Source organism: Anopheles marshallii, chromosome 2, assembly GCF_943734725.1.
Source record: "Anopheles marshallii chromosome 2, idAnoMarsDA_429_01, whole genome shotgun sequence".
NCBI classification, from domain to species: Eukaryota; Metazoa; Arthropoda; class Insecta; order Diptera; family Culicidae; genus Anopheles; species Anopheles marshallii.
In genome coordinates this window covers 45,479,438-45,493,733 of record NC_071326.1, presented here as the reverse complement: position 1 = coordinate 45,493,733, position 14,296 = coordinate 45,479,438, and the positions used below count along the sequence as shown (strand labels likewise).

Here is a 14,296-nt window from a genome sequence, read left to right as displayed (position 1 = left end):
CAACTGTTGTTTGTTGTCCAAATTTTTATTTACATTACACCATTACGAGTTTCACGCATTTTGCAACAAACAAAAGAAAAAACATTTACCTAAAATGCATATTGTATGACTTCCACCCCGGGCACTACATTTCAGGTAAAACGTTCACGGGTGAAAATCGATCTTGCTATTACAACACACACTATGGAAACTGTCTCATCTGTCTCGATGCATATTTTCATCACTGATCTATGCAACCCAAACTTGGTTCATACATTCTGCACTTTATAGATTCAGCTCGGAAAATATTCAAATTCATCTGCTATTCTCTTGAAATAGCGAAAAATAACTACAATTTCATTTTCAAAACATTTTCATGGTTCTTAATTTTTTCAGTCCCCTTGATTTGTGGGAACGGTTTCGAATTGGATTACTAAAACACCACCTTACACCCACCTATGACGAAAGGTAACTGAACTCTTCACCCTAGCCGACCGGGGTCCGTATCGCAGGAGGCTTGTTACCTGCTTTTCGCGATACCACCAGATTCATATGCTACGAAACACGGCACGAAAGACGGCTCGGTTGCATTACGGACCGACAACTGATTTGAAATTCTCAACGCAGTCCCGAGCGTCCCGAGCCCTGGTAGTAAACGGCAAATGCGCGCGCTCTTCTTGTGCATAGCTACCATAGGCATGTGGTAACCATGGAGTCGCGAAGCAAATAACACACTCATATTGCAACCAAGTCCAAACCACGGTCGTAGTAACTCGTTTTATCGAATCGTCGCCAGCGTCGCCTGGTGTGTCTACACTGGCAGCAAGGATCTGACACCCTTGTCCGGGTAGGGCGCGAAGGGCCAAGGGGTAAGTTGAGAGCAATCAGTTTAAGTGAACGCTATTTGCGACTTGTTTAGCGTGAATAGATTTAATTGCGATAGTCTTTCGAGTAAATTGAAGCGAACGTGCTAAAAGTTAGGCTCACTTGAAAAAAAAAATCATTTTTGGGATTTTTTATTCAACGGAAACTATTTATGTTGAAACGGAATGTTTTCACAGTAGAGAATTTTTTTGTTAGTCCTTTTTTAGATCGCTGTAAATAAACGAATTGGTGAATCCCATTTGCGTTTCATGAAAGCATTACGAAAACCAAAAATTATATATTAACAGTTAATAAACAAAGGCTGGTACTTGATTCGCCAGATGCAGAAAATGTCCATCCATGACCCGTGGTCGTTTAAAGTTGAGAAAGAGATTGGTGAATGAGCCGATTCAATTCGTTATTTACAGTATGTTAGTTTATAATAATAATTTTAAATATCCCTTCAGCTTACGGTAAATGCAAACAAACTATCATTTATTTTTACGAATATGTTGACTACTTATATCCCCTTAATTACTTCCATGCTCTCTGGCATAACATATGGCCATATGGTATCATTGATTTTACCGGGAGACTTTCTGCTGTCGGTAGTGACGGATTGACACTCGTGGGGCCCTAAGCGGCAAAATGAACGGGGCCCCTGTAAAATGCTTGATAGACATCGCTGAATGGCACATAGCAGTAGTACATTAATTCTGTCACGTGTAAAACAGAAAAGAACGTATGTGTCAGAAAAATCTCACATATTTCAAAAGCAATCATATCACTTTAAAAAAATGATTCCACAATATTGGAAACCGTTTTGGATTATTTCCGAACATATCAAAAACACCCATTGAAAAACTAGCAATACCATTTTTACTAGATCCCAGAAAGATGCTTAAAAGGATTTTTGACCCAAGAATGTGTGAAAGGACAATGGAGGAGTCACACTCTGCGAGCTGTACGGCGAACTCACTGTCGTACGGCGAATTACACACAATCAAAAGACTTCAGTGGGTTGGTCACGTCATTAGAATGACACCGAACGACCCAGCCCGTAAAGTCCTGTTAGGTCGTCCATATGTGATGGCGTTGATGCTTCCACCCGGCCCGGATTATGGATTGGCGACGATAGCGCTCGACGGCGCCTGCAGCTGGCATAGACCACGAAGCGATATTGGCGGCTGATAAGTCGGTAAGTTCTTCCTAGTTTTCTAATCATCATGAAAGATCATCCTTCATTTCCTTCATATCATGATGAAAGATCATGATCAATTGATACTAATGTTTTTGATATGTCCTTTATTAATTAAAGGATCAATTGATACTAATGTTTTTGATATGTCCTTTATTAATTACAATGAAAAGGTGGTGTGAGTGGGAACGAGTATAGCCAAATAGAATCTTTATAGATTCTAGGCGATCAAAGGTGTCCATGCTGGGCGATCAAACGAAACTTTTCTCAATTCTCTGTCACTTCATGCTTTGTAGACGCGCCCAAGGCAGGACCTACTTGATTAAAATTTTGTTTGGCATCGTGGACTTTGGGAAGTCTGAGGGTCTAAGTGTATGCGAAGCCTATGATATCAGCAACCAGGTACAGCAGGGCAAAATTGAGGCTTCTGGTGGACTCGGCCTCATTTGAGGTTGGGCCCCTTTTCGGCTCGATATCTTCCGGGACCGCTCAATCCGCTTACCGTTAAACCCTGTTGGCCAGCCAGGCTGTTGGATAGAAGCATTACATTTGTTACCATACTCGTGCGTCGAATTAAGATAGCTTTCGAGATAGGAGTTAGCTCCACTGTGGGTGTTCTCCTCAATGATCAACCGATGGGGATTTCAACGAAAGGAAAGCGATGACCTAATATACAATTGAAATAGAATCACTTTAGAGCTAACGATCGGCATCGTTTTAATGTACATTTGTAGTATTGATGAGAGCAAAATTGTACAAAGATGATCTGCACCACATAATACATGAAATAATATAGAAAATCTTAACAAAAATGCATTTTTGCACTCGTAGAACACTGCTCATGAACAATCGAGAAGAAAATCTTGGGGCTATAATACGGTAATAATGAATTGTGATAGTATACTGACAAATAATTATGTAGAAAGTAGATGCATCCGGAAAAATCTATAGCAATTCGTATTGTTTCTCCAGAAGTCCTTCGTAGTTTGGAGCATCCGAGAGTCATCCAGAGATGCATAGAGTGCCGGTGATGACGTACCCTTAACTTTGAGCTCTGCCCATAGTAAATAAAGAGTTCGGATCCATTTCGGATATGTTTAAAGTCGTTTGTACTCAAAAAGAGGAAGCATCGTTTTTTCCGTTTTCCGATCGTTTTTTAAATGCAAGAGGCATGTAATAATGTCTCTCACATGTTTAGATTATTTTCTTCTTTTTTTTTCTTACTTTCTTTTGTTTACATTGTTTTTTTCCATAACGTATGCTCCATTAGTTTGTTTCCCGTATCTTATGTTACATGCATTATAGCTTTACAAAGGTGTAGGTTGGAATAAAATAACGCAACAGTTAGTACATTATTGCATAAAAAAATCATTAAATCTCCCTCTCCATCGCTATTGCAAGCGTGTTCTTGCAGATAGACGAATATAGAAAATATTTGGGTGATTTGATAAATACATATCTGAGATAAATGTGTTAGTTTAGCTCACTTTTAGCTACTATTCCCTTTGTGTTTTTGCCGTTGTTTATCTTAAGTACTGTTTGCGTGCTAAATAAAATATGCCCTTCCTAAAGTAATTCCTTGAAAAAGAAATAAAAAAAACGTAATAATCTGTTAATCAATGCATGCACATTCGCTAATTGTGCGTAATGAATGTATGTGCAACATGAATCGTAATCTAAAAGATTGCATGGATATAATCATATAAAGAAGTTACATAAACTATCCTTCTGATATTGATGTAGTTCGTACACACTGTGGTTGATTATTCGGCAAAATAAGTCACATAAATTTTGGTTGGACAAGGTCTTCGGTTCTATATGAATTATGCATTTACGGGGCACAGTATAATTCAAGAGTAGTGCACCCAACGTAAAGGTCACTATGAACAAGCAGATCCTAAACAACATGAACATAAAAAAAAAAAACAAAATTTTTTGAGTTCCGCTACATATCAAGCCCATTAGTATTGCTACCTACAAATTACACTACGATAACTTAGTTCGATCGTACACGGTACGACATTGTATGTACACTAATGTTAAATAAAGCCATTATTTCTGATGCATCACTAACTATGGATGTGGGTGTGTGTAAACTTTCACGTTGCTTGTGTTGGCGTTGTAGATATCAGTAGACGCAGAATCATTTGTATGGTGTCTTTTAGATGTGTAGCGTAATAGTGATTACTACTATCTACCCTGTGCCAGTGGTTATTTGTTTTTTTTCCTTCTATACCACCACTTGTTTACTAATGCTATGCCATATACTAACTAAAATATGCGGTAATCAAATTATCATGCTTGACAAACTTTGCAATGCATCATTAGTCAAAAGAGAAGGAGCAACAGATTACTAATTTCAGTTATCTTTTCAAACCTAATACATTCCACCACCTAGTTTAATGCAGTGAGTAAATAGGTGCAGTAAATGTATACCATTTTCAGTAACATAACGCGCAAACCTTGTTGTTAAGGCGCACAGCCGTAATATAGCTGTTGCATACATACATACGATTGTACGCAGCAACTAAACAATAGCGCAACACTGTTGAAAAAGTATTTAAACAAACATAAAAGATTAAAGGGCTGCACCCCTCTACTTGATAGAGGGAAATATGATGTATGCACAAACCAAGGGTTCCGCGTACTGTAAATCCGCAGTGTCTCAAAAGAGTCGTGTCGAAACTCTATGAAGCTATTAAGTCAATCTAGGGCCCGTTCTGATGTAGCAGGTGGTGTAACACCTGCGGCCATACACTTTAGATCAAGCTTGCCAGCTTGTGATCTAAGCCTTAAGGATTGAAGTACTACAGAAGAACCTATATCCATACCTTGAACAATGAATGCTAACATATTGCCAGACAGATTTACATGTATCCCCGACATCTGACAGCTACATGCGATTTTAATTGTTTAATAATCTCGAAATAATCACAAAAAAACGTCAATGATACGCAACGAAATTTGTGTTACAGGTGATCAAATTGGGTATCATTTTTCCATTTTTGGAGCAGTTATATTACAAGCAGCCTTCAATATTCTCATCCCCTAACTTATACACGCACACACCATTGCGAATCACATATAATGGTTTAAACACAAAATCACCATCACATTGCCACACCTAATCCGTCATATAATACGGTGCTTTGAATTCTAGCTACACAGTGGACTATATCTGCTCGTATTTTTATATCTTCGGTAACTTATCCGCCACAACAAGTGGATTATTCTTCTCAAGCACCTTACGGCCCTCAACTTTGAAATCGTACGAACAGTTGTGGGCCTCGGCGTATCGATGCTGTGCGCAGAAAATTTTCTCACAGTGACACTTCATGATCATGATGACGCCCAGCTTCTTGTTGCACTGAGCGCACCGCAGCTTCTTAGATTTGATCTGTTCCGTTGTATGGTGTTGAGTTCCGTTTGCATTCGTTCCACCGGTTACAGCTTGCGGGTTGCGATCTGCAGGATAGTCCGTGAGCCTCAACAGTCTTTCACTATCATCACGAAAGATTATGGAAGATGCCGTCGTCGCGTCTGGCGGCAATGACGATGTGCGCTGTTCGCACAACCGTTCTTGATCGATGTGTTGAATGATTGAAGCGATACCTTCCTCCTCCGCGTCCCGCATATTCTGGCCGGCTTGCAGGAAGGCTCGATGGGCGGAAAAGTGTATACCTCCTTCTGCTACACCGTCGGAATCCGTTACTGATGAGCTACCCTGACCGTTTCCGGCTCGGAAGTATTGCTTTCGAGCATCATCGCCACTTGTCGAAGTGAACGACTTTAAATTTCGAAGCACTCGCAGCTGATGCTGTTGCAGTTCCAAGTTCTCGTTGACACCGTACTGTGAACGTTGCAATGTATGGTGATTCAACTGTTGCTGCGACGGAGGCTGCTGCGGATGCTGCTGCTTCGGATGTATATCGGGCAGCACAAGGGTCGTCGAGGCGTTAGAGGAAGAATCACATTTTCTTCCCCCAGAGCCAGATTTAATATTGATAAATTCTGTACTTTCAAATATGTCGCTAGTGTCAATCTCAACGAAATCGTCAAAAAACGAATCCATATTGAACAAACTTTCGTCCGAAGGGAAGTAATAGTCCGTCGGCTTTAGATGTGCCGAAGATGAGCTTCCATTATACTGCAATGAGGTTGAGTCCTCGCCAAACAAGAAGCGACTACGATCGTCAGCGGTTGATGTGGTTCGCATCAGTCCTGCACTACTACCGACAGTCGACGAATGTTCCTTAGTACGATAGTTCGATGTTCCCGTTGGTCGATTACCACCGGGAGAGAACGGCTTCGAAGGAACATCTACGCTTGGAGCCGAACAGCAACTTAATCTTGAAAATCTACTCTCAAAATCACCACTAACCACGAAGGTGCGATTCGGGTTGGCATTTTCATTGGATGCATTAACGCTGTTGTTACCGTTACAAGCGCCGTCCGCCGTTTCGTTTGCTTCCGAATCTGCGATGCTGGCTAGATGATCGCGAATGCTTGGCAAATGTCGACCGGCGCCTATCGACTGTTGCCGCTGCCTCAGGTACAAGGCATCGCTTCCAGCAAGAGCTTCATCACTGTCGCCCATACGCCGACGTGCCGCAGGGCCCGAGCACAACGAAATCTTGTACCGATTTAAATTTTCGTTACTTCGCACGTAAGGAACACTGCCATCTTTGCGGTACTTTAGCAATGTCGATGAAAGAACGCTCGAATCGTCGTTCGGTGGAGGCAACAATCCTGGATGCTTTTTCTTGGCCGCTCCATTGCTTACACACTCCAGTTCCGAGGTAGAACTCGAGAGGCACGCATCGTTCAAGTTGGTGTAGCCTCGCCTGTACTGCGAGGGAATTGTCTCGAGACGAGAAAGCTGTGGTACAAGTCGGGTACAACTCGCTCCTCCACGAAATCCGTTCAAAAGAGTTGGACTGCTACCGAACGCTTTGCGAAATTCGTTTAGGTCGATCGATTTTGATTTGTTACCGCCTGGTTTGTAAGCACCTCCAACTACGCCAGCACCATCACGCATTTCTGCAACATTCAGCAGATCATCCTCATCGGATGATATCGAAAGGTGACTATGAATGAAACTGGTCGAGTTCGAAGATTCGCGCGGTCTTCGTATGGAAGAGCACGAGGATGATGTAACTCTGTCTCGATCCTGCTCATTGTCCTCTTCCTCTTCTTCTTCATCATCTTCCTCATCGTGATCAACTTCCTCGTGGTCGGGTATGTCCTCTTCGTCCACCACTTCCTCGTCGTCCGCATCTTCGTCTTCTCGCCCGAAACGCACAGTGTCCCACGATGATAACTGGAGCCAGCCGTTATCTGTGCCCAGGTTTGGTATCGCCGGTAGTTTGATAAGGTTTGTGTAGTCGCCTGTGTCATTCGTTACGTTACCACATTCGGGAACACGATTCGACACATTCGCATCGGTATTAATAAACTTCAACTCTAGCTCGCTGATATCCAAATCCGAATGATGGCGCCGGGGATTTATCAAATGCGAATCGTTTGAACTAACAAAATTACCACCGTGCGGTTGCTGATGTTCTTGCCGATGATTCCAGTGTTGGCACCAGGCAGCAGACGAACTACCACCACCGTTCACTGTAGCGCCTGCAAAGCCTGTACTGTCACCACCGACCGCCGTACCAGTTAGACTACTATTGCTTCCGAACAGCGAACTCGAGCTTAACGATGTGGCGGTAGTCTGGCTTGATTTTACGCTTTCGGCTGCAATTTGCGCGAATTGAAGCAGGGATTCTGATGCTAACTTCGCTTCGCCAACAATCGCAGCCGATGAGCTGCTGGGTAGTGGTCTTAGTTCCAGCATCCCTGGTTCAGGCAATACACTTTGCGTATCCGGATCGAGTGAATCTGTACCTTCCATATCTTGCAGATGGGTTGAAGAGGTAAAATTATTTTTGGGTGACTCCCCTCGCCGTGCTGCGACTGTTTCCAGTTGCGAGTAGGAGCCAAGGAACGATTCGACCGGCGAATCTTCACGGATGAGTAATTTCGGAAGTTCGTAAACGCTGTTATCTATATTTACAAGAAAGTTGTGAAAGAAGAAAAAAAACCTTATAATAACCAAAATGACACAAAATAATAATTGTTGGAAGTGTTCAATTACCCTCTGACGTTGTTTTGTACAGCGTGCGGTACGACTTGTCCATTCCTCCACTGCCAGCATTCTTAAAGGCATATTCCGCCGAAGCAATCTTGCAGTCTAATGAATCTTCGCTTCTCGTCGCCATCTTCGGTATAGCGCCAGCTGCTGCAGATGCTGCACTAGCAGCAGTAGTTGCTGAAGACGTGCCGGAAGAAGTCTTCAACCCGAAGTCATAGTCTGGTAAATACTCATCGATGTTGTTCAAAGAGGGATTTATCTCTGGAAGCGATTTTTTACCCGTCTGCGAATGATGATACAGATGGTGCGGCACGTACACTTTCTTCGAGTAGTTCAGCATCAGCTTATTGAGCGAATCGTTAGAAATGGTGCGCTGTTTTGATTGTGTGTATTTCAGCAATTCGATAAGGTCATGCAACGAAGCGGACGATACACGACTCTCATCCAACTTGTGTAGTGACTGTGTCGTACATGCTGCGCCTCCACCTCCACTACCAGCGTGCCGTGTGCCTAGACTAGCGTGATTATTACGCAATTGGCTGCCAGCGGTACAGCGCCGAATGTTGCTGTAACCGCTATCTAGTGTCGTTTCTGATCCCATTCGGCTCAATATGCCGTTCGAATGGAACGATAGTGATCGTTCAAGACCGGCCGATCCGGAGTGTCTATCGCTTAAGCCACCACCGCTAACCTGTGGTGAACCTTCGCGTACAAAATCCAAATTTTTCGCGCTAATAGTTTTGAAGGAACGGTTTCTCTGCAGATGTTCTCTAATTTGAGATCGTTTTTCTAGCTCCAAGGTTGGTGAACGCCCTGCAGTAGTGGCGGCGGTCGAACCGTGCACTAGGTTGACCAACCCGTAGCTTATGGGTGGTATGGTCTGTTCTTGCTCCGACCGGCCAATATCAATCACAGTGGGCATGGATTTGCGGTGTGCGGAACTTGCTGTTCCGGCACTTGGTAACATGGATCCGATCGTTCCCACCATGGAAGCGTTGTGTCCACTGGCTACAAGCGCTGCGCCACCTCCACTCCCTGCCGTTCCTGGCCGATAGCCTATGGGTGTCTTTTCCTCTTTAATAACAGTCTCATGTTGATGCGGGTGGTGCTGATGATGATGATGGTGATAGTGATGATGCCGTTTCTTGTGTCGGTACTGTTGCGTTGGATTGCGAATTGCCTTGCTGCTACCGCTCTCGGCAAAATCGTTCAAACCAAATCCGGCACGATCTTCTAACTGTTCCATTGGTTTCGATTGTTGCAGATGTACACTTTCTTCCTCGTTATTAACCTGTGTACCGCCGAGTCTTTTCTTTTTCATACTTAACTTAGCCTTAATTTGATCCATTTTCTGCAAAAATCGGAGCGAATTTGGCAATCATTATACACTATACTTTTGTATGCAATGTCGTTCAATTTTCAAGTACCTGCTTAGTTATTGCAGCATCACGTTCTTTCTGGCTGATGAGGTTCCCGGGACCATATGAACCCTGCCCGGAAGCACCGCTTCCAATAATGGAACGCGACATCGACCCCTTCATGCCATCGCAACTTTTTTCTGCCCGAACCTTCATCAATCGATGAACGTTCTTTTTGCTGTCTTTGTAGAGAAGAAGCTTCAATCCTGGACTCTGCAGGTTTATTAAATCTTCGCTGTAAGTAGTGGAAGAGAATATAAGATTGTTATTCAACATTGTATCAACAAATAAATAGAATTATGCTAACAGTTTCATAGAAGAAACATTGCATGACTGGGTGCAATGTTTCGTTAAAATCCGATGTAGGCGGGATCGAGTCGAGACTTGATCAAAGAAAAAAAGACGGCAACACATACTAACGCATCACACCAACATCCCCATCAGGGCGACATCAATGAGTCGCGTGATTTAGAAATAGTTAAATATAGCCCCACTGACCGACCCCAGTGCCGCCAGCAAAACGGACTTTTTTTTTGGTGCTTTTTTGCCACTTCCTCCTCCCGGAGCTATCCGGCTATCCGGAAGAAGGTGAAGACTAATCTGCATTAAGAATAAGCAAGACACGCCCTAACACTAGAAAGCGTTCAAAAATAAATAAAAACCGATCGAAGCTGACACAAGACACAGCCACGAGTGTTTTCCGCCCATCGTGCAGCACAGTGACCGCAAGAGCTCGTGTACACAGGAAGGATATGAAGTTCCTGTGATATATTTTGGCACCGATGCAAAAAAAACCACGATGCTTGACAATACAGTGTTTTTTGCTTCTTTTTCGGCAAACCGTATGACCCCTAACGATACTTACCCGGACAGTACATCGCTCATGTCAAGCCAGTTGTCGTAGTCTGAGGATATCGTGAAGAGTCGCTTGGAGGAGATTGGGCCTCCCTTCATGCCGAGAACAAGCTTCACGCGCGAACCCTTCACCAGTGGGATATCTTTCATCTCCATCGCGTCGCTCAGCTCCTTGTGATTGTACAGCAAATGCTGCTGGCTGATCGGAATGCCTGTAAGCAATAAAGAAAACTTAGTAAATCAAAACCGTATTGAATAACCACTAAAGTTAGGAAACAAGGGACTGATTAAAGAATAGAAACATTTAGAAGTAACAGTGGTGATGGTAAATAAACTTACACACTATAACTCACATATGGAATCACACAGTAGAGCATAGTAAAAAAATAATAATAGTAATGCACAAATATACTATCCCTGGCATGTGCGCCGGCGTCAAAAGCTGCACCGCCATATGACTGGGATAGATGGGTTTATAAATAGAATCGTATTTTGCATCGTTTTGAAGGCGCCTTCCTTCCGTTTTGCTATTGCGGGGTTGGACCGGCCGCCCGTTCGAAGGCGATTCGAACATATACACGGTAAAATATACTGTTATGAACCTAGCACGAGCTTTTGCTTTGACACACGACGACAAAAACCGCCCATCGGTGAAAGTGTGGCATGGAATGAATGGAATGAAATTGAATGAATGATAAGACCCTTCAAGCTGTGCGATGAGGAACTACCTAGGATCCAGTGTCTTCCGTTCCATTGTTATTGCCAAAATAATGATTGACACCAAGTCAGAAATGGTGTCCAGCAATCTGTCACGGAGAATTCCCAAACCGAACGTGATGCAAAACCAACACTCCATGTAGCAAAAACGTTTGAGATAACTGCATTTGGGCCATGCTCGACCGAATCCGAACCAAAGCAATGGCACCTGAAGCAATGGAAGCTGATATGACCAATTACTGACTGAGTGATATAGTAACTATAAGCAGACACGTTTGAGGTTGAATCTAAGCATAAAAACAATAGCAACTTAACGCAGATTTGCTTATTGTTTACAACAATTGCATCAAACAAAGAAATGGAAAGATGGCATTAAAAAAAAACACACGATTCAGTATCGCAACGAAAGGATCTGGAGCAGAGGTTGAACTAATCCATCCCTGAGACTATCGTGTAGGAGACTTTGACTGATTAGATTGTCTCCCCAGCCATGGTGAGAACTAAGGAACTGGTTCTCTAACACGGCAACATCAACACCTTTACCGGTATCGGCAAAAATACTCGGTTCGAATGGACGACCGTCATAGCGCTCGATTTAATCTGTATGAACTGTCACGTATCGTATGGATGGTCAAAAAAAGGCAGTGAAAATTTCTTTCCTCAATTTTCACCCAACAAACAATAGCTGGGGTAGCATCTAAGCCAATGTAAAACAAGAAAAATTGTTTGCTGTTGCCGTAATTGGTTAGCAGTCTTCTTCTTAGATAAGCTCTGATCGTTTGAAGGATCATGGCTCATCAATCAAACCATGAATAAAACAGTGCAACGCACGGGATGACCAAAAGGCGAACAAACGCACCGGTATGATCTCGATTGCACCAGAAAAAATTTGTAGTAATAACCAACGCCGGCGTGTGCATGACCAACTCAATGACGGGTACCGTTTTGCATCTTTGTCATCGCGTCAACTGACAGAAACTACGTGGGAACGTGTGACTGATTGATAAGAAGACTCGGGGGAATCTCTTTCACGGTGCTAATGCACATCAGTGCCACCTTCATATGGTCCGTTACCATCCGCATGAAATTGTGCATATATTAGTTTACACATAAACACACACACGCGCATTCGCATCATTCCCTACACCCATTTCCAGGGTGTTATCAGTGCATTGGAATCGGTGACACGCGGCACAAAGTGCACGTGAAACGATCGTGGGTGGACTATTGGCACGATACAAGTGTAATTGTAAGTCTTGTATCGCTGAAAATAATACTACCAACGCATTAGGAAAAAACCTTTACCATTAACAATCTTGTTGTGTCTATTATTAGCGATCGAATTGAATTGTTTATTGAATTCTCTATCCCTTGCATTCCATCAAACTTGGACATAAAAAAGGGTTGGTCCCTTTCAGAGAAGATTGCATAAAACTTCAACTGTATTCTTAATACTACCGTTCTATACAGTATCACGGTATGAATCTAGTTTCAGCAGTATATAGATGAATAATTTCAACTTTTGAACGAGATTATAAATCTACCGTATCTTTAGATTTTTTATTCGTTCTTTTACCAATTGGAAACGCTCTTAGTGCCATTATGTGCTAAAATTAGAAACAAAAATTAGCTAGTTAATTTGTTTACGTATAGACTTACCTTCATATTTTTGAATTTCCGACTTCAGATATCCAACTGTGTCTCGATCGTTGACCGTCACCTCGAACTCGGATCCGGTCAATGTTTCGATTATGATGTCATACGATGGGGTCCACATGGTGCTGAGAAGGTTGAAGTTCAAAAGCTATGCAATAAAGTAAGCTCCTGCAGCCGAATTCCCTTCGCACGGATGTATGCACCAATCGGCGAATTAAGTAACTCTGTTTCTTCTTGGAACACAGGTTATACACTGGACGAAACGCACGTAAAACTGTGTTCAATGTTAGATAGCAAACGTTTCACTATTTTTTTACAGTGAAAAATTAACAACACTATTCTGAAGTGCGTGATAAAGGCAACCATACACAAGCTTACATTTCTAGCTCACTTAGATCACAGCCGGTGTGATAATCAGGCGGCAACACACCTGATAAATATACGTCGTTTCGTCCAAACTATTCGGTCATCTGCTGCAAACACAGTTTTTTGCGATGACTTGATGTTGATGGTTTGTCTCCCTGGGTAACATCCCACAGGCAACACAGAAAGATCACAATAGCAGTGGACACTTGTTCTGTCTCGAACGTAGGTTCCGTTGCAGCTCGCTTTATCACATTCACATCATGTAGGCTTCTCTCGGTTCTGGTATGTTCCGTGTAAATGGGGGTTGTCTGTAACCAGCGAAGATTAGCGACCTATCACCGCACTTGGACGATTCATTATCACTTCAACCTTTCTGCCTATTCCTCTACTCTCCTTCGTCTTCACCCCGGGGGCTGAAATCAAACTCAAGCTGCAACTACGTCTTTTGTTATGTTGCCGCGGATGGACATAAAATCGTGAGGTCGTTCCGTTGGATTCAACGACACACTGAAGAAACCCACACACACACTACACACGGGGGTTTTTCTCGCCCGCACAGTAACGGAGAAAATTTCAGCACTTTTTCAACACACCCAACACACTAAAACGAATCGCGAGCAGCCGCACGAACGGGAAAATAATGGTGAAATGAAACATCTATTTAATTTAAGAACCTAGGCAACTCCGTGTAAACACCTCCGCGTAGACAAAACGAAACTCTACCCATCACCGCCCTTCGACCGTAGTATTATTTTTGTTTTTCTGTCACATTCTCTCGCTCGCACACGGCGCAAAGTGGCGACGGTGGTGCTTCTCTTTCCTCCTTTTGCCTACAACTGACAGTTGTTTGAGCGATAACACACACTACTGCACATGCACGTACGTACACCACACGATGCACGTCACCTTGGTGCAGCTAAGTACAGGCGTATGTGTGAGTGTGTGGTTCGAGGAACGCAGTCTGCAAGTGTGCGTTGGATGGTGATTCGATGAGTAAGTGCGGTATGTAAACGTCGCCAAAAGAAGCGACGACGACGTTGAATCGACACATACGCATTAACACAGAAACGCCACTGCTACGGGAAGTGGTCCGCAATGATG

At 43.1% G+C, this 14,296-nt stretch overlaps 1 protein-coding gene across 1 annotated transcript; it reads right to left on the bottom strand.

Annotated features, from left to right (window-relative positions):
* Positions 1 to 5,231: 5,231 nt before the first annotated feature.
* Positions 5,232 to 12,953, bottom strand: LOC128708056 (uncharacterized). Its single transcript, XM_053803014.1, has 5 exons — positions 12,833 to 12,953; positions 10,467 to 10,668; positions 9,611 to 9,836; positions 8,187 to 9,534; positions 5,232 to 8,095 (listed from the first exon to the last, which is right to left on the bottom strand). Exons 1-5 carry the CDS (start codon positions 12,948 to 12,950, stop codon positions 5,232 to 5,234), a joined length of 4,758 nt encoding a protein of 1,585 aa, XP_053658989.1. The 5' UTR covers positions 12,951 to 12,953.
* Between the last annotated feature and the right edge of the window lie 1,343 nt (positions 12,954 to 14,296).

What these genes read in the sequence shown, in the direction of transcription:
- LOC128708056 (XM_053803014.1), bottom strand. Translation starts at nt 12,950, where the DNA reads ATGTGGACCCCATCGTATGACATCATAATCGAAACATTGACCGGATCC. An exon ending in ATGCTGCAATAACTAAGCAG is followed by an intron (nt 9,535 to 9,610) that starts GTACTTGAAAAT and finishes CGATTTTTGCAG; the next exon opens with AAAATGGATCAAATTAAGGC. An exon ending in GTACAAAACAACGTCAGAGG is followed by an intron (nt 8,096 to 8,186) that starts GTAATTGAACAC and finishes TTGTAAATATAG; the next exon opens with ATAACAGCGTTTACGAACTT.